Genomic DNA, 25180 nt, shown 5'->3' with positions numbered 1-25180 from the left:
CTCAAGAGGCCTGGTGCCAGAGAGATCCTCCCTCCAGCCCTGCTCTCTCTGGGAGCCAGAGCCAGAGGCAGCACAGCTGTGGGTGTGTTACAGAGGAGCCTGGTTCGATGCGTGCCCATGAAGTGCCCGCCCATCCCCTGCCCCAAGCCAGTCCTGAGGCCTGGGCACTGCTGCCCGACCTGCCAAGGTGAGAGCCCCTGTCCCTTCCCTGGTGGAGCTCCATGCCTGTCAGGGGCTGTTAGTCCGTTTTGTCAACCCAGAGCCCACTCTGCAGACCCCTGACCTGGGGGTTCCGTCAGCAGGGGAGCTGTGCCTGACCACACCTGGTCCAAGGTCTGCCCTTGACCCTAGTGCTTGTGTGCCTCCGAGGGAGTTACTCCGTGCCTCAGTCCCCCGTTTGTAAGAGGGGGATAATGATACTGTATACCTCAATAAACATTGACTATTACCTGCTTTGTGCAAAAACACCCGGTGGACCCTCGAGGCAGACCACTAGAAGGCGACACTGAGTCACAAACCAGGATTATTGCAAAAGTGGGATTAGATTACAGATACTATGGAAACTCAGAGGAAGGAGACCTAGTGGAGACCTAGTCCAACCTGGGCGCAGAAGGGAGGGTGTCCTGGGGGTGGTGGGTCCTAACTGAACCTCAGGGCTAAAGAGCAGTTCTCTAGGTGAAGGGCAGAGGGCATGCCAGGAAGGGAGGGCAGCTTGGGACTGACACTCCATGTGAGTGGGCCTGTGTTGGTTGGGAAGGTGCAGGCTGGTGGGCGTGGCTTACACTGAGAGGTGGGGAGGGGCCAGAGGCAGGTGGGCGTGGCCATGCTGGCCCTGGAAGACTTGGAAAGTCAGGTTAAGGAGCTTGGGCTTGACCCTGCCTGGGGTGCTGGGGAGCTGGGGCGAGGGGTCCAGGCAGAGGCAGGCTCTGGTGGGGTTTAGGCTCTGAAGAGGACCCTCAGAGAGCAAGTGGAGGAGGGAGGGTCTGGCTGAAATTTCCGCCAGGCCTCCTCTCTGCCTGTCACCCCTAGCTCAAGGCTGCACAGAAGATGGTTCTCACTGGGAGCACGGCCAAGAGTGGACCACCCCTGGGGACCCCTGCCGGATCTGCCAGTGCCTGGTGAGTCCCCATGCTGCTCCTGTGTTGCCCCCACCACTCCCCAACCCCAGGTCACCCAGATTCATCCCTTCACTCCACTGAACACACCTCAGAAGGCACTGTGAGAGAAAAGAGATGGAGGAGACTTAATTCTGGAGGCCTGAGGGTGGGGAAGGGGTCGCGCCCCGTATGTCCAGTCCCAGGCACAGTAGGTGGGCAGCATGCTTGTAAACCCGAACCAAGGCGCTTCAGGTTACAAGAGGAGTGAGGCTGGGCAGGCAGGCTGTGACGGGGGCACAAGCTCCAGGGAGGGAGAAACACAGGTCACCTGAGACGTCCGGAGCTCTGCTGTCTGAGCAGGAGTCACTCCATGTGGACACTGAGTCCTCGAAACATGACCATCCCGTTTGAAATGGGCTTTAAGGGTAGACTCTGCACTGGATTTCCAAGACTATTACAAGAGGAAGGAACATAAAATGTCTTATTAACACTTCACGTTAATTACATGTTGAAATAACTTTTTGGATATATTAGTTTGAGAGGAATATAATGTCAACATTTAGTTTCATCTGATTCTTTTTCTTTTTGAATTTTGACTACCAGGGAATTTTAAATGACATATGCGGTTTGTGTTTTATTTCTATTGGGCAGCTCAGATCTAGAAAAACTTCGGGGTGGGGTGGTGTTTACTTAGGTCTGAATGAGTGAGTAAGATTTGAACAGGGAAGAATGGGAGGACACTCCAGGTGCTATAGACTGACTATCTGTGTACCCCCTTAAATTCATATGTTGAAATTCTAACCCCTAAATGATGGTATTAGGAGGTGGGACCTTTGGGTGGTGATTAGGTCTAGAGGGTAGAGCCCTCATGAATGGGATTTTGTTGTTGTTCAGTTGCTCAGTCGTGTCTGACTCTCTGCGACCCCATGGACCACAGCACACCAGGCTTCCCCGTCCATCACCATATCCCATAGCTTGCTCTAACTCATGTCCATCGAGTCAATGATGCCATCCAACCATTTTGTCCTCTGTCATCCCCTTCTTCTGTCTTCAATCTTTCCCAACATCAGGGTCTTTTCTAAAGAGTCGGCTCTTCGCATCAGGTGGCCAAAGTACTGGAGCTTCAGCTTCAGCATCAGTCCTTCCAATGAATATTCAGGACTGATTTTCTTTAGGATGGACTGGTTTGATCTCCTTGCAGCCCAAGGGACTCTCAAGAGTCTTCTCCAACACCACAGCTCAAAAGCATCAATTCTTTGGTGCTCAGCCTTCTTTATGGTCCAACTCTCACATTCATACATGACTACTGGAAAAACCGTAGCTTTGACTAGATGAACTTTTGTTGGCAAAGTAATGAATGGGTTAGTGCCTTTATAAAAAAAAAAAAAAAAAAAAAAAAGACCCCAGAGGGATTTCCCTGGTGGTCTTGTGGTTGCCTCCACACTTCCACTGCACGGGGCACAGGTTTGATCCCTGGTTGGGGAACTAAGATTGTGTGTGCCACGGAGCACAGCAAGTGCAGCCAAAAATAAAAAAAGATCCCAGAGAGTTCTCTTGCCCCTTTCACCATGTGGGGGACACAAGCAAGAAGACAGCCCTCTATGAAGCAGGACTGGGAATATCCCCTGGAGGAGGGCATGGCAACCCACTCCAGTATTCTTGCCCTGGAGAAGCCCAGGGACAGAGAAGCCTGATAAACTGCAGTCCGTAGCATCTCTAAGAGTTGTACATGACTGAAGCGACTTAGCAGGCACTCGTGCTTGAAGCAGGAAGGCCTCTCACCAGGCACTGGAATTCCTAGCACCTTTATTTTTAACTCCCTGGCCTCCCAAACAGTGAGAACTAAATTTTTTGTTGTTTATAAGCTACCCAGACTACAGGATTTTTATTACAGTAGCCTGAATGGACTAAGATACCAGATATAAGGAAGAGTCAGGGCAAAGCCTTGGGGAGGAAGGTAGGGACACGAAGGCCTAATGTCCAGGCAGGGTGCATGCCAAGGAAGGCTATGATTCAGAGGGCTGAAGTCAGAACCACAGAGCTTCCTGACGGCTCACCAAGGGCGAAGGACTCCACTTGTGAAGGCCAGAGTGCACCCTCCCCTTGTTACCGTGTGCTTCCCCTCTCTGTTCACACTGACACCCCACATCACCACCCCACCTGTGAGAGAGTCACTGGCTGCCCAGACACTTATGGGCCTGGAGGTAGCAAGCCCAGGTATAGATGTGAACTCCAGGGACTGGGTCTGTCTGGGAAAGACCATGGGGAGTCATAGCAGCTAAGAGTTTATTAAGTGTCAGCTTCCAGAGGTGGATGTCACACCACACATTTATCTTATCTCCATTCAAGGATATGAGGCAGGACTATTATTGTCTCTTTAACAAATTTTTTTATTTTATTATTAAAAAGTTCCTCGTTGGAACTAATTGCTTTACAATGTTGTGTTGGTTTCTGTCATACAACAAAGTGAATCAGCTATCAGTTCAGTCACTCAGTCGTGTCCAACTCTTTGCGACCCCATGGACTACAGCACACCAGGCTTTCCTGTCCATCACCAACTCCTGGAGCTTACTCAGGCCCATCGAGTCGGTCATGCCATCCAAAATCTCATCCTCTGTCATCCCCTTCTCCTCCTGCCTTCAATCTTTCCCAGCATCAGGGTCTTTTCCAATTAGTCAGTTCTTCCCATCAGGTGGCCAAAGTATTGGAGGTTCAGCTTCAGCATCAGTCGTTTCAATGAATATTCAAGACTGATTTCCTTTAGGATGGACTGGTTGGATCTTCTTGCAGTCCAAGGGACTCTCAAGAGTTTTTTCCAACACCACAGTTCAAAAGCATTGATTCTTCAGGGCTCAACTTTCTTTATGGTACAACTCTCACATTCATACATGACCACTGGAAAAACCATAACTTTGACTAGACTAGAATCAGTTATACGTATACACGTATCGCCTCCCTCTTGAGCCTCTTTCCCACCCCTCAGTCCCACCCCACCCCCTAGGTCATCACAGAGCACCGAGCTGAGCTCCCTGCACTATTGCAGCAGCTTCCCACCAGCTAGCTTTTACACGTGGTAGTGTATACATCTCCCAGCTCATGCCATCCTCCCCTCCCCCGCCCCGTGCTGTGGGTCCATTCTCTATGTCTGCGTCTCTATTCCTGCAGATAGGATCATCCTCTGTTTTCCCAGATGAGTAAACGGAGTCACACCAGCTTATCCATCTGTATTTGTTTTTAGGGCTGCGGTAACAGAGTGCCACAAACAGAATAGCTTAAACAACAGAAATTGGTCCTCTCATGGTTCTGGAGGCAGAAGTCCAAGATCGAGGTGCTGGCAGGGTTGGTTCTGACTGAGAACTGTCAGGGAGACTGTTCCAGGCCCCTCTACAGCTCTGGTGGCTGGCTGGCAATCCTTGGCATCCCGTGGCTTCTGCCTTCGTCTCCACATGCTGTCCTCCCTGTGTGTGTCTGTGTCCAAATTTCCCCTTTTTAAGAGAACACCAGTCACTGGATCAGGGGCCACCCCCTTCCAGTCTCACCTCATCTTATGTGATTACATCTGCTACGACTCTATTTCCAAATAAGATCACATTCTGAGGGGGTTAGGACTGCAACATAAGAATATGAAGGGGGACACAATTTGCTCATAACAACGTCTAATAAATGGATAGCTGGAACTCGAAGGCTGTTTCTGCTACCTGGCTGCGCTCTGATGGCCCCTTTCTCTGCCCCCACAGGAGGGCCACATCCAGTGCCGCCAGCAAGAATGTGCCAGTCTCTGCCCATACCCTGCCCGGCCCCTCCCGGGCACCTGCTGCCCTGTGTGTGATGGTGAGTCAGCGGGTGGTAGGGGGATCAGAAAGCGGATCATGGGCTTCCTGAGAAGACCAGGACACTGACTGGCATGCGGCCCTGATGAGGGTCTGAGGCACTGTCCTCCCAACAGGCTGTTTCCTAAACGGGCGGGACTACCACAGCGGGGAGCCCGTGGGCTCGGGGGACCCCTGCTCGCACTGCCGTTGTGCTGTGAGTGTGGCTGCCTGGCAGGGAGGGCCTGGCATCTGGGCCTGCCTCTCGCATGCTGACCAGGCCCTGTTGGCAGAACGGGAGTGTCCAGTGTGAGCCTCTGCCCTGCCCACCCACGCCCTGCAGACACCCAGGCAGGACCCCGGGGGAGTGCTGCCCTGTCTGTGACAGTGAGTGAGGGCTCCAGTCACCAGGGGGAGGCTAGCCGCTGCCCCAGAAGAGGCTCTGGGTCTGGAGGTGGGGGTGGTTGCCTCCACTGAACAAGCTCTGTCACCACGAGTGAGGGACAAGCTCTCCCCTCGCCTCATGGCATGTTGGGCACCTGGGGGCCGGCGGAGGCTGGCAGGCAGGGCTTCCTGGAGAACACATGTGACTCTCCTATCAGATGTGGGGTGGAGGCCTCGGGTGTGGTGAGGCTTCCCCATCAGCCCCCAGCCCTGTCCCCCTGCCCCTCTGTCGTCCTGTCCAGGCTGTGAGTACCAGAGGCACCAGTATCAGAACCAGGAGACCTTCCAGCTCCAAGAGAGTGGCCGCTGTGGCCGCTGCGCCTGCCAGGTAGGCAGTCCTGCTGTCTCACATCCCAGGTCTGTCTTGTCCCCTGAGGGCCTCTCACCCAGCCTCCCTCCTAGGCTGGCGAGGTCTCCTGCGAGGAGCGCGAGTGCCCAGGCACGCCCTGCACCCTGCCTGACTCTGGCCCCCGGCTCTGCTCAGGTATGTCTGCTGGGGGACGGGGGCGGACAACCATGAAAGGGTGCTGCTTGCAGTGGCCAGGAGTGTTCCTTCACAGTAGGTGGGGGGCACATCCCTAAGTCCACCAGCCATTCCAGAGTGGGTTCAGAGGCTGCTGTGGGGATGGCGAAGCTCGGGTCTTGGGAAGGGTCCTGGGTGGTCTGGGAAGGACAGGGATGGATGGAGGTGCCTGGGTTGCCATGGTGACAGCCATTCCCCACCTCACACCGCTGTAGTCTGTGTGCTTGACGGAGAGGAGTTTGCTGAGGGTGTCCAGTGGGAGCCTGATGGCCAGCCCTGCACAACCTGCTCCTGTCAAGCTGGGGTGCCTGTGTGTGGGGCTTTGCTCTGCTCCCCAACCCCCTGCCAGCACCCCACCCAGCCCCCGGGTGAGTGCCCTGCCCCGAGCTAGCTTTCTCCCCCGTGCCTTGACCAGTTCACCTTGATGGGTAGGACTCTGACCCACCTGCCCTGCCCAGGTGCCTGCTGCCCCAGCTGTGAGGGCTGCACTTACCACGGCCAAGTGTACGCCAACGGGCAGAACTTCACAGACGCAGACCCTTGCCGCACCTGCCGCTGCGAGGTACCTCCCCAGGCTTGCCGCTGCCCGGCTCAGCCCCTCCCGGGACCCACCGCCATTGCCCTCTCACCTGCTCCCAGGACGGGACCGTGACGTGCTCCTTGGTCAACTGCCCTCCCACAACCTGTGCCAGGCCTCAGAGTGGACCCGGCCAGTGCTGCCCCAGGTGCCCAGGTATGTACTTACTGCTCCTGTGTGGCTCGGGAGGCCCTTGGCTCTAACACTGCATGGCCCCTTGGGCCCTTAGTGAAAGTGAAAGTCGCTCAGTCATGTCCAACTCTTTGCTACTCCATGGACTCTACAGTCCATGGAATTCCCTAGGCCAGAATACTGGAGTGGGTAGCCTTTCCCTTCTCCAGGAGATCTTCCCAACCCAAGGATTGAACCCAGGTCTCCAGTACTGCAGACGGATTTTTTACCAGCTGAGTCACAAGGGAAGCCCAAGAATACTGGAGTGGGTAGCCTATCTCTTCTCTAGGGGATCTTCTCAACCCAGAAATCAAACCAGGGTCTCCTGCATTGCAGGCAGATTCTTTACCAACTGAGCTATCAGGGAAGTCCCCCCTGGGGCCTAACCCTAACTTTAAACAGCAATGGCCTTCTGAATTGTTTTCAGTCTGACATAGCTTGGAACTCTCTGGAACTCACAGGGGGAGTGGGTGGGAGACACAGTAGACATCTGTTTGTCTCTTCATGTTACTATACCCACCCTTCTCTCCCATCTTATTCTTCCTCTTCCACTGCCCACACACCTGGATCCCCCCGTGTATCTACCTGTACAAGACTGATTCAGAGGACAAGTGTTCAAGTTTTCTATACCTTAGGCTGGGAGCTGGGATGTGATGTGCCCTGATCCCTGCCCACATGGAGAGTGTGTAGGGTGAGAGTCACAAATACAGGCAGGCACGTGCACAAGCCCTTCAACTCTTCACCCTCAGAGGCACACACATCTGCCTGCAGGTAAAGAGACTACACACATAGGCGTGTGCTCAGAGAGATACCCTTGCGTGTGTACACAGCCCCTCCTCCTCCTCTCCCTCCATGCGGACAGCTTCCAAGTGGCACTTCCACAGTGGCTCTGGACTCAAGGCGGGAGGGGCTGTCGGCCTGCTCCTGACACTGCCTCTGTGCCCCCACCCTACCCACCCCCACCTACTGTGTAGACTGCGTCCTGGAGAAACAGGTGTTTGTGGACGGTGAGCGCTTCTCACACCCCCGAGACCCGTGCCAGGAATGCCAGTGCCAGGAAGGCCATGCCCGCTGCCAACCCCGGGTCTGCCCCCGGACCGCCTGTGCTCACCCGCTGCCTGGGGTCTGTTGCCAGAACAACTGCAATGGTGAGGCGAGCAGGATGGGGGGTGGTCTCCATGACAGCTTGGTCTCCAGGGCTGGGGAAGGCCGCGTGCCCTGGAGGGAGAAGGGTCTCTCCCGGGCCTCTAGCTGCCCTCTCCTCCAGGTTGTGCCTTTGGAGGGAAAGAGTACCCCAACGGGGCCGACTTCCCCCACCCCTCTGACCCCTGCCGGCTGTGTCACTGTCTGGTGAGTCTGGTGTGGATGGGAGGAGGAGTCCGGGGAGGGAGGGCGGGGCTTGGGGAGACCAGGAGGGGTCAGCCGAGGTCAGCCAAGGTCAGGGTGGGAAGGCGTGGGGTCTCCTCCACCTCCTATGGCTAACTTGCCCTGGCCTGGTCCATCTGCAGGGAGGCAATGTGCAGTGTCTGGCGCGCCGCTGCCCGCCCCTGTCCTGCCCAGAGCCGGTCCTGCTGCCCGGAGAGTGCTGCCCACAGTGCCTAGGTAGGAGCTGCGCCCCTCGCCGCCTCTCCGGGGTGGATCCCCTCCGCAGCCTGTCCCCAGCCCCGCTGATGGAGGGTCTCCCCTGCAGCCGCCCCCTCGGGCTGCCCTCGGCCAGGGGGCTTGGTCCCCGCCCGCCACCAGGAGCACTTCTCCCCGCCCGACGACCCGTGCCGCCGCTGTCTCTGCCTAGATGGCTCGGTGACCTGCCAGCGACTGCCCTGCCCGCCCGCGCCCTGCACCCACCCGCGCCAGGGGCCCTGCTGCCCCTCCTGTGACGGTAATGCCCTGGCTGTCCCCCTCCCTTCCCTGTCCCCCCTTCTTCTAACTCCACTCCGCTTCTTGGTGCCTCTCTTCCTCCACATCCCTCTGTCTCCAGGAGGGCGCCACCTCCTCTCCCCACTTCCTCCTGGCCCGCCCCTCCCAAGTCGGGGTTCTCACTAAGAAAGTGGGGAAACAGTGCCCACCTGATCCACAGGGCCTGGGAGGTAATGCGCCTGGTACTCGGCAGGATGGAGGGTGGTCTCCGGGTTGGCTTGGCCTTTAGGGCTGGGAGGGCAGCATGCCCTGGTAAGGCGCCTGGTACTCCACGAGCCCCCAGCCCCTCGCCTGCGCCCCTAGGCTGCCTGTACCAGGGGAAGGAGTTCGCCAGCGGGGAGCGCTTCCCTTCGCCCACTGCCGGCTGTCACGTCTGCCTCTGCTGGGAGGGCAGCGTCAGCTGTGAGCCCAGGGCCTGCGTACCTGCACAGTGCCCCTTCCCTGCCCAGGATGAGTGCTGCCCTGCCTGTGACGGTGAGGGGAGGGGCTGGGGGCGGGCTGGGAGGGCGGGGTCAAAGTCTTCTTGACTGCCCAGCGTGCGCGGGAAGTCACTTCAGTCATGTCCGACTCTTTGTGACCCCATGGATTGTAGCCTGCCAGGCTTCTCTGTCCATGGGATTTTCCAGGCAAGAATACTGGAGTGGGTTGCCATTTCCTTCTCCAGGGGATCTTCCCAACCCAGAGGTCAAACCCAGGTCTCCTGCATTGCGGGCAGATTCTTTACCATCTGAGCCACGAGGGAAGCCCCTTTACTGCCCTCTGATCAGTCACTCAGTCGTGTCCAACTCTTTGTGACCCCATGGACTGCAGCACACCAGACTTGCCTGTCCGTCACCAACTCCCAGAGCTTTCTCAAACTCATGTCCATCGAGTCGGTGATGCCATCCAATTTATTGCCCTAGTGTGGGTCAAATATATTTATTATTATAAGAAAAAAAGTCCTGGGCTAAATTCTAGGTGGATTTTCCCTATAGACTGGACAGGGGGCTTCTTTGCAGATCAAAGGGGAGAAAGTCTGTTCTTTGGCCAGTTCATCCACCCCACTGTGGCTCCCTGCTGCCGGCACTGAGCCCTGCCCTTTGCCCCCAGGTCTTTGAGCCCTTGAGCTCAGGCCAGGTCCAAGCTTAGAGCCAGATGACCGGTCTTCTGTCTGATTTCCACTCCTCCACCTTGGCCTCCCTGTCCTCTCTTGAAGGCTGTGAGTATCTGGGGGAGTCCTACCTGAGCGGCCAGGAGTTCCCGGATCCCCATGAGCCCTGCAACCTGTGTACCTGCCTCGGAGGCTTCGTGACCTGCGGCCGCCGGCCCTGTGAGCCCCTGGATTGCAGCCACCCGCTCACCCAAGCTGCGCACTGCTGCCCGACCTGCCAGGGTAGACCTGCCCTCCCACTGCCCCTGTCAGTGGGTCTGGTCACTGTCACCCTCCCCTGAGACAGCCTCACGGCAAGCCCACACCCGAGATTCTCCTTTGGTTTCTCACCCCATACTCGGCCTCCTCTGGGTCTCTGCTGGCACCTCACACTGCCTGTTGAACTCACCAAATAGGCAGAAGGTCTGTGTGGCCAGATCTTCGCATCCTTCAGTTGTCTCCCTGCCTTCCTCAAACATGTCACGAGGCTCGAAGCTGTTCAGTGACTCCCACGGCCCTTGAGTCGCCTAACACGCCCAGCACCTTCCTTCCCTCCTGGCTTCCTTCATCCACCCTCCCGAGCCCAACCCACCTCTCACCTTCATTTCCAGGTGCCCCTCCCTCATATCCTCCTCCCACCCTGGTCTGTGGTCTATGATCTCACCCTTAGTACCCCCTGCTTCACGCACACAAGTCTCTCCACCGTGGTCTGGCCGAAGTCTTTCCTCCCATCCCTCCCCTTCCCAGCCACTCACCTCTCCCTTTCTGACTGTTAGCTAAGCTTTGGTAGAGGACCCCAGGTCCGGTGTGTGTGTGTGCATGTGTGGGTGGGTGGGTGGAGGGCTCCACTGACTGCAGCCCCTTCCATTGCATTCCCGTTTCTGCCAGGATGCCTCTATCATGGGGTCACTGCTGCCCCTGGAGAGACCTTTCCTGACCCACAAGACCCCACCTGCTCTCTCTGCACCTGCCAGGTGAGGTGGCCCTCTCGGGGCTTGGGAACCCTTCATCCCTTGATCCTCCTTTCTGGCCAGAATAAAGGTTGTTCCTCCTCCCCGGCTACACTCTGCCTGTGACATCCACTGGGGCCAGGACTGGGTTCAGGTCTCCCAGGGTCAGGGGCGGGGGTCAGTACGGGTACCCCCATGGGGGGCCGTGTGCAGCCCTGTTTGATGGTGTGATGACACGGGAGTCGGGACGTGGCCAGGCGGCCTCTCTCCCCCAGGAAGTTTCCATGCGCTGCTGAAAGAAGCCGGAAGCCGTGTCCTCCGGCTCTCTGCCCTCGCCCCTCTGCAGGACGCTGCTTCTGACCCACTTGCCACAGTGAGCGCACACGCCTGCCCCCGTGCTCCTCTCTGCCCCTCCTCCCTCCCTCTCTGCCAGGCCTGAGCTGGGACGGCCCTGCAGCCTCACCCAGGGACCATGTAGCCCACAGGCTGCCTCTCTCCGGGCCAGGAGGATTTTGAGGGGTCTGCAGGCAGCCATGAGCAGTGTCGCTGTGAGGTGTGGCAGGGAGGTGGCCGAGGGGCTGGGGGCGGCGGGAGCAAGTCACTGAGCGTGCCTCTCCCGCAGGCCGGCCAGGTCAGCTGTGTGCGGCAGCCCTGCCCGCCCCTGTCCTGCACGCTCCAGGTCACGGAGCAGGGGAGCTGTTGTCCTCGCTGCAGAGGTACGCCTGGTCGATGGGGAGCTGCCCCCCTTGTGTCCGTCGCTGGGTCCCGTGTCCCTCCATCTGCCCCACCTCCCTCCCCTCAGCTCTCCTCCAGCCTTCCCACCTCCCTGTTCACCCATCTGGCCTTCCCACACCTCAGGCCTTGAGCTCTCACCATGCCCACCTTCATCTCTTCCTTCCTGTTCCTGCCCCTGGCCTGCCCAGCCCATTTCTCCTTCTAGACTCTTTCTGGAATCTCCTCAAAGCTATCCTGTTCCTAACCACACACCATTCATATTGGTTCAGTTCAGTTCAGTTCAGTCGCTCAGTCATGTCCGACTCTTTGCGACCCCAGGCACTGCAACACGCCAGGCTTCCCTGTCCATCACCAACTCCCAGAGTTTACTCAGACTCATGTCCATCGAGTCGGTCATGCCGTCCAACCATCTCATCCTCTGTCATCCCCTTCTCCTCCCACCCTCAATCTCTCCCAACATCGGGGTCTTTTCCAATAAGTCAGTTCTTCCAATAAGGTGGCCAAAGTATTGGAGTTTCAGCTTCAGCATCAGTCCTTCCAATGAATATTCAGGATTGATTTCCAGGCTGTCACTGTTTCCATTGTTTCCCCATCTATTTGCCATGAAGTGATGGGACCAGATGCCATGATCTTAGTTTTCTGAATGCTGAGTTTTAAGCCAACTTTTTCACTCTCCTTTTTCACTTTCATCAAGAGGCTCTTTAGTTCTTCTTCACTTTCTGCCATAAGTGTGGGGTCATCTGCATATCTGAGGTTGTTGATATTTCTCCCAGCAATCTTGATTCCAGCTTGTGCTTCATCCAGTCCAGCATTTCTCATGATGTACTCTGCATATAAGTTAAATAAGCAGGGTGACAATATACAGCCTTGATGTACTCCTTTCCCAATTTGGAACCAGTCTGTTGTTCCATGTCAAGTTCTAACTGTTGCTTCTTGACCTGCATACAGATTTCTCAGGAGGCAGGTCAGGTGGTCTGGTATTCCCATCTCTTTAAGAATTTTCCACGGTTTGTTGTGATCCACACAGTCAAAAACTGTGGTTCATAATGGTAATTTTGATAGTTAACATTTATTAAGTATATACCATGTGCCGCACCCTGAGCTAGGCACTTTATACACACCATCTCATCAGGTAGGTATTATGATTAATTAGTTCCATTTTACAGGTGAGAAAACTGAGGTACAGAGTTAACATAACTTACCTGTGGTCACTTAGCCAATAGGTGGCAGAGTCAAGATCGGTATCTAGGCCACCTGGTTCTAGAATAGGGGTCTTTTTTTAGCCTATGAAGAAGACCCTCACCCCATACACTGCCCCAAATGGTATAAGAACCATGAATATCTCCTTGCCCTGGGAGGTAGGCAAGACAGATGAAATCTCCATTTAATGGGTGAGGAAACTGAGGCTTGGAGAGATGGAGTTACCTTGGCCACATGGTTAGTGATGGAACATTTCATTCATCCGTGCATGCCTGCTACGTTGCTTCAGTCGTGTCCAACTCTTTGCAACCCCATGGATGGTAGCCTGTGAGGCTCCTCTGTCCATGGGGTTTTCCAGGCAAAGATACTGGAGTGGGTTGCCATTTCCTCCTCCAAGACATCTTCCAGACCCAGGGATCCAAGCCGTGTCTCTTGTGTCTCCTGCACTGGCAAGCGGGTTCTTTACCACTAGCGTCACATGTATGCATTACCCTCCTGCCGCAGGCCAGGTGCTGCTGCTGGTGCTGGGCTGGGACGGACAGTGCAGGCTGCCTGGCTTAGGGTCTAGCAAACAGGCAGGAACAGGATCAGAACCTGGGTGTTCTGACCCGGACCCAGGGTCTTTCCCCTCCAGCACACACAGGGGTTCTGTCCCAGCTTCCCACTCCAGCCCTGAAGAAGCCCCTCCTGGTTACCCACATGCCCTACCGACCATGCAGGGTGGGGCAGGGGGTCGGGGGCAGATATGCCGAACCCAGACTCAGAGCTCATCCCCGCCCACCGCGGACACAGGCTGCCTGCTCCATGGGGAGGAGCACCCCGAAGGCAGTAGCTGGAAGCCCCCCGACAGCCCCTGCTCCTCCTGCATGTGTCATGAGGGTGTCATCACCTGTGCCCGCGTCCAGTGTACCACCTCCTGCGCCCAGCCCCACCAGGGGCCCAGTGACTGCTGCCCTCGGTGCTCCGGTATGCCCTTGATGCCTGGGGAGGGGTGAGGCGGGGGTGGCAAGGAGGCAGAGCCAGTCAGCATCTCCCTGTCACTGCCCTGGGCTGGGTGGCCCCCGTTCTTATACGCACTCCAGTCTCTGATGTTGGTGGGGGGGGTCCAGGGGGCAGAGAACCCCACCCCTGGCATGGCGGCCAGTCTGAAAGTTCCCTGGTTTTGTTCTACTCTTACCCCACCCCACCTGTACCCCTCCCATCCCCCCACCCCCCAACCTTCACCCTCCAACAAGACTGTGAGCATGAGGGTCGGAAGTATGAGCCAGGAGAGAGCTTCCAGCCTGGTGCAGACCCCTGCGAAGTATGCGTCTGTGAGGTAGGGGAGGGCACCGTGGAGGGGCAGCCTGGACGCTGTGGGGAGCAGGCACTGTGGGGTCAGGGACAGGAGTGTGTCCTTGTGGCCAGGGACAGAGGCAGGGGCTGGGGGTGAAGAGCCAACAGGGCCAGGAAGTCTGGGGTTGTGGGGCAGGCAGTGGGCAGGCCCACCCCGCTGCAGTGGAGGGTGGCGTGGGTAGAAATCTGGGGGGAGGCACCTGGAAAGTGATCAGGGGCCCTATCAGGGAAAGTCTATTTGAAAGAACCGTGAACCAATGGAAGGGTTTTGAGCAGGCAAATGATGTCATGGATTGGGAGATTAGGCAGTGGGACTGGGTAGGGAAGATGCCCTGAGCTTGCAGAAGGCTCCAAGGTCACACAAAGGCTCACAGGAGCAGGCACCCCATAGGTCATCTCTGAGGATTGGGGCGGGGGGTGAGGGGCAAGTCTGGGGAGAGATTGAGTCTCTCTGCAGACCAGAGTCTGACCTGCACAAGGCAGACAGAGGTGCCTGGAGTACAGTGGAAAGGGCGGCTCTTGGTTTCCATGGCCCAGATCCCACCCTCTGCTCTCTCGCTCAGCTGCAGCCTGAGGGGACACCCAGCCTGCGCTGTCAGCGGCGGCAGTGCCCCCGCCTGGTGGGCTGCCCCGCCGGCCAGCTCCTGACCCCCGGGCCCCAGCAGTGCTGCCCCACCTGTGCCGGTGAGTCCCCGGACTGGGGGGGCGGTCAAGAGTGCAGGGCTGCCACCCCTCAGAGTGACACCAGACGGGCCAGCCAGCTCTCCTCCACAGTCCCAGCCCCTTCCTGAGTCCAGTGGGTTGTTCTAGAAGCCCACACCCTAGCCAGCGAGACCTGTACGGCCCTAAGGGGAAACCAGGGAAACTAATTGTTGCCGGGAGAAATATCAATAACCTCAGATACACAGGTGACACCACCCTTATGGCAGAAAGCGAAGAAGAACTAAAGAGCCTCTTGATGAAAGTGAAAGAGGAGAGTGAAAAAGTTGGCTTAAAACTCAGCATTCAAAAAACTAAGATCATGGCATCTGGTCCCATCACTTCATGGCATATAGATGGGAAAACAATGGAAATAGTGACAGACTTTATTTTCTTGGGTTCCAAAATCACTGCAGATGGTGACTGCAGCGATAAAATTAAAAGACGCTTGCTCCTTGGAAGATAAGCTATGACCAACCTAGACAGCATATTAAAAAGCAGAGACATTATTTTGCCAACAAAGGTCCGTCTAGTCAAGGCTATGGTTTTTCCAGTGGTCATGTATGGATGTGAGAGTTGGACTATAAAGAAAGCCGAGCGCCGAAGAATTGATGCTTTTGAACTGAGGTGTTGGAGAAGCCTCTTGAGAGTCCCTTGGACTGCAAGGAGATCCAACCAGTCAATCTTAAAGGAAATCAATCCTGAATATTCATCGTAAGGACTGAATGAAGGAAGAAGCTGAAGCTGAAGCTCCAATACTTTGGCCACCTGATGCGAAGAACTGACTTATTGGAAAAGACCCTGATGCTGGGAAAGATTGAAGGCGGGAGGATCAGGGGACGACAGAGGATGAGATGGTTGGATGGCATCACCGACTCGATGGACATGGATTTGGGTGGACTCCGGAAGTTGGTGATGGACAGGGAGGCCTGGCGTGCTCTGGTTCATGGGGTCGCAAAGAGTCGGATACTACTGAGTGTCTGAACTGAGCTGAGCTGAGCTGAAGCCTGCTGCCTCTTGTCCAGCAGGTGGAGCTACAGGGTTGCAGGTGTGCAGGCTGCTGGTCTGTTGAGGGCAGGGATCTTGGGACCAGAGGGGTCCAGCTACAGAGGAGGGGAGAGCTATCCTTACCAACACCAGCTAGAATGTGCTGCAGGCGGAGAGGAAAATAATAATACTTATTAGGCACCTACTGTATGCCACCTACTGCTATTGTTGTTCAGTCGTTCAGTTATGTCTGACTGTTTGCGACCCCGTGGACTGCAGCACGCCAGTCTTCCCTGTCCTTCACCATTTCCCAGAGCTTGCTCAAACTCATGCCTATTAAGTCAGTGATGCCAACCAACCATCTCGCTCTCTTTCGACCCCTTCTCCTGCCTTCAATCTTTCCCGGCATCAGGGTCTTTATTAATGAGTTGGCTCTTCGCATCAGCTGGCCAAAGTATTGGAGTTTCAGCTTCAGCATCAGTCCTTCCAATGAATATTCAGGACTGATTTCCTTTAGGATGGACTGGTTGGATCTCTTTGCAGTCCAAGGGACTCTCAAGAGGCTTCTCCAATACCACAGTTCAGAAGCATCAGCCTTTAAGGTGCTCAGCCTTCCTTATGTCCAACTCTCACATCCATACGTGACTACTGGAAAAAACATAACTTTGACTAGACAGACCTTTGTTGGCAAAGTAATATCTCTGCTTTTTAATATGCTGTCTAGGTTGGTCATAGCTTGTCTTCCGAGGAGCAAGCATCTTTTAATTTAATCGCTGCAGTCACCATCTGCAGTGATTTTGGAACCTAAGAAAATTTAAAGTCCATCATTGTTTCCATTCTTAGTAAGCACCTACTGTATGCCACGCACTGTACTTGTTACTTTTAATAAACAGTTTCACATTTACTTCTCACAGTTACCCAGTGATGAGGAATTTTACAGATGAAGAAATTGAAGTTCAGACAAATTGATTAATTTGCCAAAAATGGCACCGGCTCTGAGTGCTGGAGCCAGGATTGGAACTGGGGTACCTGGCTCATTGTGCTTCCTTCCAGACAAAATGAACAGAAGTGGGAGGGGCAGGCCAGGCAGCCGCATGGTCCTTAGCCACCTCAGGCTGAGGAAGCCACACTTTGTCGGTTTCCAGGGTCCCCATTCTAGCAGAGTTCCTTGTCAAAAGTCCAAACTTTTCTTGGCTGAAACAAAAGGAAAAAGCATTTATCTTCCCTGGAGTCAAGGTGTCAGGGCTATAAGTATGTCCTGGGCCCGAGAAATCCCGGGACACAGTAAGGGGGTAGGCAGTCAACTGGGCTTTTGTCCCTGCTCCCCCAACATCTCCCATACTGCATTCTTGTCTTCACAGAGGCGCTGAGTCACTGCACAGAGCACCTGCGGGGGTCTGAGTTGACCCCACCAGACCCCTGCTACACCTGCCAGTGCCAGGTGAGCCGTCTTGCCTTGAGGATTCCTCCAGCCCCCTCTTCTTCCTCCTCTGTAGCTGTGACTCCTCTGTTTAGCATCTCCAGGCTTCCCAATCGCCCCAACAACATTCGCCCACTTGTCCTGAATGTCACATTCCACCTAGGCCCTGTGCCTTCCCTGTGGTTTCTACCTGTGCTGTTCCCATGCCCTTCCATAGGACCTGACTTGGCTCTGCATTCACCGGGCCTGTCCTGAACTCAGCTGTCCCCTGCCGGAACGCTACATACCCCCTGGGAGCTGCTGCCCCGTGTGCCAGGGTTCGTGCCCAGTTTTGTTCTGCATCCTCAGAACATGAGCCAGGAGGGAGACAGGAGGCGTGGCCTCTATGGGCCAAGTGGGCAACCTGGGGTGTGCACTCCGAATGCAGGCTTTGTTCTTTTATAGAAATGGAGGGCTGTTCATTAGTGGAGGGACCCGTGAGGTGGAGGGAGGCAGGGAATGGAGCCTGGATTCTTGAGGGCTGGCCAGAGAGGGCCAGCACTCTCAGAGGGCATTGCACTGCTGAGCTGGCAGCCAGACCAGAGGAAAGTTCTGGCTCTTTCAGTTTCTGGGATGCTCTGGATATCCTGGGCGCTGACGTAAAGTCTGCCAAGTAGCCGGCCATGGTGCTGCTGGTTGAAGAAATTAACACCCTCAGGGTACTAATTAGATGGGGTGGGCACTGCCCTGCCCCCAGCCTTCAGGGTGAGCTCATGCAGCCAGAATGACAGTGCTTCCTCATCCCCATTTCTTTGTCCTCAGAATGTGTGGTGGAGGCTGAGGGCCGGACAGTGGTGGATGGAGAGAGCTGGAGGGACCCCAGCAACGCCTGTGTCACCTGCACCTGCCGTGTGAGCTGGGGGAGGGAGGGTGGGGGGGAGGACCTTACAGACGGATAAAGGGAAGGGCCTCAGGACACTGGACCAGGGAATATGGGGTCTTGGAGGTAATTAGAAAAAGGCAGCCCCTCTGGGTGAGAGGGCAGAGGTACCCCTGTGTGAGGGCAAGCCGCTGAAGGTGATTTCACCCCCTACTTGATCATGAAGTGGGTGCCCTTGTGGGAGAGGGGTTGCTTGCCCAGTCGCTGATGCCAAAGTGTGAGGCAGGACTCCAAACCCTGCCGGAAGTCCCTAGAGCAATGCCGTCTGTCCTCAGCGGGGCCACGTGGAGTGCCGCCTGGAGGAGTGCCAGGCGCTTACCTGCCCGCGCGGCTGGGCGAAGGTGCGGGAGGCTGGCAGGTGCTGTGAGAGGTGCCAAGGTGCGGGCCAGGGCCATGGGGCTGGGGGTCGGGGCGCGGAGCGAGACCCAACATGAGGGGCGGGCATCTGACTCCGCCCCTTCCCGTCCCCTCAGCCCCCGCCCCGTCGTGCGCGCACCAGGGCCGGCGGGTGGCCTCCGGGGAGCGCTGGGACGTGGACGCCTGCACCAACTGCTCCTGCGTGGCAGGCACCGTGCGCTGCCACAGCCAGCGCTGCCCGCCGCTCTCCTGTGGGCCCGTGAGTGCCAGGGCCTGGGGCGGTGGGATGGGTGGGCGCGTGGCACCGCCCACCTGGAGCATCGGGGAAGTAGGAGACCGGGTTCGCCCGGGTCGTGCAGTGTCTGACACTGCCACGAGGGGGCGTCCTGACCCCCGCCATCAGGAGCTCGCGAGCCCGGGAGCCTCCCCGGCGATGCTCGGTCCTCCGGGGAGGCTCAGCGCGGGGCCCGGCCGGGAGAGCGGCGTGTCTGATCGTGTGCGGGGCGGAGGCCAGGACGAGGCCCCCGCCCTGAGTCCCGGCAGCTGCTGTCCCCGCTGCCTGCCCCGGCCCGCTTCCTGCATGGCCTTCGGAGACCCTCATTACCGCACCTTCGACGGCCGCCTGCTGCACTTCCAGGGCAGCTGCAGCTACGTGCTGGCCAAGGACTGCCGTGGCGGGGACTTCAGGTGCGCCGCTCCCTCTGCCTTTCTCCCTGCCCGCCCCCCACACCCGGCCCTGCTGACCCCTAAACCCGGGCCTCCCACCCGCAGCGTGCACGTGGCCAACGATGACCGGGGCCTGAGCGGCGTGTCCTGGACCCAGGAGGTGGCTGTGCTGCTGGGAGACGTGGCCGTGCGGCTGCTGCAGGGCGGGGAGGTCACGGTCAGTAGAGCCAAGGATCCGGGACCGGTCTGTCGGCGCTGTCCCCTCCTCTGTCCCGACCTCGCTCCTCCTCCCACGTCCCTTCTCCTCTAGGTGGACGGGCGCCCCGTGGCCTTGCCCTTCCTGCAGGAACCGCTGTTCTACGTGGAGCTTCGGGGACACACGGTGGTGCTGCACTCCCAGCCGGGCCTCCAGGTGCGGCCTGGGCCAGTGTGGGGCAGGGGGCGCCTCAGGCCAGCCCTGTAGGAGGGGGAACACCAACTACCTGCCAGGCCGTGAGGCCAAGGAGCTTAGAGAGTTCTGCGGGATTCCAGGGGGAAGAGGAATCAGAGCTAGAGAACTCCAGGTGTGATGAAAGGAGTTCTGAGCCTGGTATCCAGCCACCGGTGTGCTGGGGCTCTTGGGCCGTTGCCTTAAGCCAATCCTCTGGGCCTCAGCTTTCCCATCGTCAAACCAGGGAAGGGTGGGTTGGGGAGACAATGTCAACTATCCTCTCCTAGATGATGGTTTCAGAGATTCCAATTCCCACGTCAAAGAGTAATTCACTCCCCTGCCTCCAGCCATAAGCACATTTGTAAGTCCACGAAATAAGGCTTATCCACACTTAGGATGGGGCTTCCCAGGTGATAATAGTGGTAAAGAACCTGCCTGCCAATGCAGGAAACATAAAAGATGCAGGTTTGATCCCTGGGTTGGGAAGATCCCCTGGAGGAGGGCACAGCAACCCACTCCAGTATTAGAGAATCCCATGGACAGAGGAGCCTGGTGGGCTACAGTCCATGGGGGTCGCACAAAGTCAGACACGACTGAAGCGACTTCACACACACGAAAACTTAGGATACCAGACTCTACTTGTGGTTTGTCCTCTGTAAGGCCTGAATGCCTGTGAGGGAGTGCATCTCTGAAAGTGGGTTGCATTTCACGGGGAAGCCTAGCTCAGGGATGATGAAGGGAGAAGGTGCCCTCCTGAGGTGCCTTCCTGGCCTTGGCCAGAGCAAGCCTCCCTTCCATGAGGCACCCCACCTGTCGTTTCTCCTCCCCTCCTGCAGAGGGCATGCTGACACACCACTGGGATGGGCCCTGGGCTTCCTGAGGCCCCTGGTTTTCTCCTGCTCTCCAGTCCCCGCCTCTCTGCACAGGTGCTGTGGGATGGGCGGTCCCAGGTGGAGGTGAGAGTGCCTGGCTCCTACCGGGGCCACATGTGTGGGCTCTGTGGCAACTTCAATGGCTTTGCCCAGGATGACCTGCAGGACTCTGAGAAGCTGCTCCGGCCCACTGAGGCTGCGTTTGGGAATAGCTGGCAGGTGAGTTGCACAGAAGTGAGAGGCTGGGGGAGGCACAGCTGAGCCTGAGTGTCAGAGCAGCCCTCTGGTAAGGAAAGGGGGGGGTTGGGCTCTGGGGCTTTCAGGAAGGTTTGGAGTCTTCTTGCCTGTTACAGTGCTGGGTGGGACGGGCCTGTTGGAAGGGATCTCATCAACTGAATCCCCAAGACCTGCTTCATCACTCACTGACTCTAAGCCTTGGACAATACACTTAACAAGACACTTACTTTTAAGGAAAAGTAGCTGATGCTTTCTTTGCTGTTCTTGTAAGGAAGTTTTTGAAGCTAAAACAAAACATCTGGTGCAAAGCACTTGGAAGAACATAGCATACGGAGGTCAGCTGCAAGTGGATGTTGTAATATCAGGGCCACCTTCCCCACCTAGGTCCCAGAAGGCCCAGGACCTGGTCGGCCCTGTTCCAAGGGCCGTGAGGTGGATCCATGCCGGGCAGCAGGGTACCGTGCCAGGCGTGAGGCCAACGCCCGGTGTACGGTGCTGAAGTCTGCCCCGTTCAGCCGCTGCCATGCTGTGGTGCCACCAGACCCCTTCTTTGCCGCCTGCGTGTATGACCTCTGTGCTTGCGGGCCCGGTTCCTCTGCTGACGCCTGCCTCTGTGATGCTCTGGAAGCCTATGCCAGCCACTGTCGCCGTGCAGGGGTGACACCGGCCTGGCGGGGCCCCACACTCTGCGGTGAGGGGGCAGTGCCCAGGGCAGGCTGGGGGAGGGGGTGACACGGAGGGCTCAGGTCTGGACAGGGAAGGTTCAGGGAGGGTCATGGGGTTAAGGGGGAGCCTGGAGACTGGACGGTGACCCTGCCTTCCACTCCGTCCGCAGTGGTGGGCTGCCCCCTGGACCGCGGCTTCATGTTTGATGAGTGTGGCCCACCCTGTCCCCGCACCTGCTTCAACCGGCACATCCCCCTGGGGGAGCTGGCAGCCCACTGTGTGCGACCCTGCATCCCCGGCTGCCAGTGCCCGGCGGGCCTGGTGGAGCACGAGGCCCACTGTATCTCCCCCGAGGCCTGCCCCCCAGTCCTGCTCACTGGGGACCAGCTGCCCAGCACTCCACGCAACCCCAACTGGGAGCCCCAGGGGCCAACCTGAGCCAGGACAACACCCACCAGGACTCACCGGACATGAAGTCTCCCCTTGGCGAACATGTCTCACCCTGCCTGGGTGCTGGGAGGCTGGGTGTGGCTCCCACAAAGACCCCAGCTGTGTTGCATCGGAAACAGTAAACTTAGGGTCCAGCCTAAGGTTTCTTTGTGTGTATATGTGCTTCTTCCTGTGCTGGGGTGGTGGTGAGGGGGGCTGTTTGGAACGTGGGGTCTAGAGATCAGTGTCCCAGAATTGGGGTGGTGGCAGCTGTGGGGACTCAGACCCGGACCTTACACACTCTCTGAGCCTGCATCCCTGGGCTGCCCTGCCTGCCACACCCTGGGCTGCCTGGGAAACCCTGCTGTGGGCAGGAGGAGGACCCAGGAGTCCCATCCCAGCCCTGTGCTTACATGTCATAGGCACAGCCTGTGGTCCCTCTGCGGGGGCTTCTGTGGATCCTTGTGCAATCGTGAGGAGCCCAGAGAAGGGGCTCAGTCCCCATGTTGCATCCCCTTTCCTCATGGTTTTGGGGATATTGAGTGCTCAGGCACCCTGTGGGCCACCCTAAGATCTGGTGACACAGGGACCCTGCACCTGGGGTGAGGAAGAGGAAAGACAGTATGTATGTGATGACATGCAGACCCATGATAGACTACACACACACACCCCTCAGAAGCCCAGATAAACCCACGCACGTACTCTGTGTGTGTTCGCAGCTACACCCACCCCTGATGGACATGGGGGCAGGGGACACATGTGTAACTTTCAAAGACATCCTTATAGGGAAAAGAACTTGGAGTCTGAAATCGAAAAAAAAAAAATCTCCTTTTTCGACAAGGAAAGTCTGTTTTCAAAGAGAACTCTGAGTTCTCTCTGCCACCTATCAGTTATGTGATCTTGATATTTTAGGGACCTTAGCTAAACAATTGGGGTTGGGGGACTCAGTTCTCTTGGTGGGGCCCCCCAGTATTCCAACAGGGTTGAAGGCAGGGCATTGGGCTGAACTGAGACCCTGTGCCTGCTTGTTCAGCCTGCTTCCGCTGGGGCCCCTTTCACAGAGCTGTTACAAGACGTACGCAGGCCAGGATACTTCTGACAGCAGGGGAAGATGACAGACCATCCCGTATGTGTCCTCACCTGCTTTATCTCCTGTGTTGTGGGGAATAAACAGAGTGACCACGGACAGTTTGGAGCAAGCATTAGGGAAGTGCGCTATAGCTCACACTTGGGACCACATTTTCCCAGAGCCTGTTTCTTGGACTGTGTGTCTCCAGATGAGGGGGACAATGCCCTGTGTTAGTTAGGGCAGCTTACTCTCTGGGGCCTGGTCTTCTCATCTGTGAAACGGGGATGAAGATGATACCAGGTACTTCACAGAGTTGCTTCAAGGAAGGATCACACGTCCACAGCAGCGTCTTGTGTCCTGGCATACAGGAAGCTGTTGGGAACTGCTGCCTGTTTGGGCATGATGTTCTGTCGCTAAGTCATGTCTGACTCTGTGAGACCCCATGGACTGCAGCACAAGAGGCTTCGCTGTCCTTCACCAAGACCCGGCATTTGCTCAGACTTATGTCCATTGAGTTGGTGATGCCATCCAACTGTTTCATCCTCTGTTGTCTCCCTCTCCTGCCTTCAATCTTTCCCAACATCAGGGTCTTTTCCAATGAGTTGGGTCTTTGCATCAGGTGGCCAAAGTATTGGGTATGTATCACATCTATAATGCAGTGCAAGCTTCATATATACAGTTTTGGGTGGTTTTTTTTTTTAATCTGCATGCTATTTTACTTCCATTAGAAAAATATTATCTCTGTAAAATTTGGTCCAGTTTCTTCTCCTTTACCACATTCAAACTTTAATTTTACTCAAGTAAAAGCAGAATCACAGATCTGACATAACAAAATAGTTCACATCATTAAATTAAGAGTTTAATTGAATTAGATGTGCTCATTCTTATTTCCTGAGGAATAGTAACTCATCTTTCCTCATTAAGATGAGGAATAGTAGTGGGAAACTCGACTGCATAATTTGTGGTAGTGGGGGACTGCGTTCGCGCTTTCCCCTGAACAACAACAACAAAAAAAGATGAGGAATAGTAACTCATCTTTCCTACATGTTATTTCCTTCTACTTTTATTTTTCTGAGTTAAGTAAGGCATGTCTGTTTTCCCACATCCAGCAATACAAGTGTTATAGAAGTGTAATTTATACTATTGGTAACTAGATTCATCATTAATCTTCAATTCATGTTCAGTTCCCCTTATTTTATAGTACATGGCATTGTATTTTCCTAATATTTCAACCTTACACTTGAAAGGTTGTTTCTGAATCACGCAAAGACACCAGGGTTCTTGGCCTCCGGAGGAGAAGAATTCAATTCGGGGCCAGAGACGAGGCTGGATCGCTCAGAGCTTTTGTGCAATACAGTTTTATTAAAGTATAAAGGAGATAGAGAAAGCTTCTGACATAGACATCAGAAGGGGGTAGAAAGAATACCCCCTTGCTAGTGTTAGCAATGGAGTTATATACTCTCTAATGCATCCAAAGAATGTCCGGAGGTTGTAAAGAACTCACCAGACCTACTCCCATAATTTACATTTTAAGATAACAGAGTTGGCCAGAAGGTTTAATCCAAAGACTGTCCTCAGGCAGGATACATCCTTGTAAAGACCAGACCTACTCCCATAATTTGCATTTTAAGATAACAGAATTAGCCAGAGGGTTTAATCCAAAGACTGTCCTCAGGCAGGATACATTATTATTATATAATCTTAAGGAATGTAAAGGAAAAAAGTAAAAAGTTTGTCCTTTTTTCCTCGTTGAATATTCCAGACCTCTCTCTCCTTGGGGACCCCCAGACTTCTTATCAACCTGCCTAGGAAATGGCTCTCTCACACTTTCCAACAAAGGTTAAGCCATTAGTTTAAAAATATTAAAATTCCAGACTAAATAACACTGGGCCCACTTAGAATCATGCTATTCCGAGAGGTCCTTGCACAAGTATTGCTTTGCTCTCAACACGGTCTCCTTTGGGCAAAGCAGCAACCTGGTAAGCAGCTCAAGCAGGAAAACTACGCTGGAAATATTGTTTGTGGATGTCATTGACAGTATTGAAGTCATTTATGTCAGCAAGCAAAACAGTTGTTTTTACCACATACGTGAAGCCGCAGCCTGCTGCTTTCAGAATTTCACCCATGTTTGCAGGAGCCTGTTTAGTCTCTTCGGCCACCCCTCCTGGCACAAGCTCTCCACTTGCAGGGTCCATGCCTAGCTATCCTGAAATGTAAATGGTCCTGTTGACTAACACAGCCCGTGGGACCAATGGCCGCGGGGGCTTTCACTGTGCTGATCACCCTTCTGATCAAAGATGACATGGCTAGCCCTTTTCCCTTGCTGCCCCTCAGAGGCAACTACCCAGGAAATGACTCTTACTCGTGCCTCTCGGGACTCCGTATATATAGTTGACATTTGAACAACATGGCTTTGAACTACACAGACGCACTGATACTCAGAATTTTTTTCAGTAGTAAATACTACAGTACTACACCCTCCCCGATAGCTTGAATCCTTGGATACAGAGGGCAGATTGTAACTTATATGTGGAGTTTTGAC

General features: G+C 55.6%; 1 protein-coding gene and 1 pseudogene across 1 annotated transcript in view; one reads left to right on the top strand and one right to left on the bottom strand.

Moving 5' to 3' along the window:
• KCP (kielin cysteine rich BMP regulator) overlaps positions 1-21719 on the top strand; it is a 28944-nt gene extending 7225 nt beyond the window's left edge. The window contains exons 9-40 of the mRNA XM_065939218.1: positions 94-187; positions 1030-1118; positions 4835-4928; positions 5044-5123; positions 5200-5293; positions 5593-5678; positions 5753-5834; positions 6089-6241; positions 6332-6435; positions 6513-6606; positions 7596-7769; positions 7889-7971; positions 8130-8223; positions 8312-8500; positions 8842-9012; positions 9734-9910; positions 10556-10641; positions 11240-11333; positions 13345-13518; positions 13788-13870; positions 14451-14571; positions 16935-17014; positions 17211-17310; positions 17795-17883; positions 18188-18290; positions 18386-18528; positions 18784-18956; positions 19041-19152; positions 19246-19347; positions 20292-20456; positions 20859-21165; positions 21310-21719. Of these exons, the coding sequence (XP_065795290.1) occupies positions 94-187; positions 1030-1118; positions 4835-4928; positions 5044-5123; positions 5200-5293; positions 5593-5678; positions 5753-5834; positions 6089-6241; positions 6332-6435; positions 6513-6606; positions 7596-7769; positions 7889-7971; positions 8130-8223; positions 8312-8500; positions 8842-9012; positions 9734-9910; positions 10556-10641; positions 11240-11333; positions 13345-13518; positions 13788-13870; positions 14451-14571; positions 16935-17014; positions 17211-17310; positions 17795-17883; positions 18188-18290; positions 18386-18528; positions 18784-18956; positions 19041-19152; positions 19246-19347; positions 20292-20456; positions 20859-21165; positions 21310-21578 (4059 nt within the window). The 3' untranslated portion in view covers positions 21579-21719. The remainder of the gene's footprint in view (positions 1-93; positions 188-1029; positions 1119-4834; positions 4929-5043; positions 5124-5199; positions 5294-5592; positions 5679-5752; positions 5835-6088; positions 6242-6331; positions 6436-6512; positions 6607-7595; positions 7770-7888; positions 7972-8129; positions 8224-8311; positions 8501-8841; positions 9013-9733; positions 9911-10555; positions 10642-11239; positions 11334-13344; positions 13519-13787; positions 13871-14450; positions 14572-16934; positions 17015-17210; positions 17311-17794; positions 17884-18187; positions 18291-18385; positions 18529-18783; positions 18957-19040; positions 19153-19245; positions 19348-20291; positions 20457-20858; positions 21166-21309) is intronic.
• Positions 21720-24539: 2820 nt separating this feature from the next.
• Positions 24540-24942, bottom strand: LOC136170338 (2-iminobutanoate/2-iminopropanoate deaminase pseudogene; annotated as a pseudogene).
• Positions 24943-25180: the final 238 nt, after the last annotated feature.

This window comes from Muntiacus reevesi, chromosome 6, assembly GCF_963930625.1.
Source record: "Muntiacus reevesi chromosome 6, mMunRee1.1, whole genome shotgun sequence".
NCBI classification, from domain to species: domain Eukaryota; kingdom Metazoa; phylum Chordata; class Mammalia; order Artiodactyla; family Cervidae; genus Muntiacus; species Muntiacus reevesi.
The sequence above is the reverse complement of the archived record's forward strand: the minus strand, read 5'-3'. Positions and strand labels throughout refer to the sequence as shown.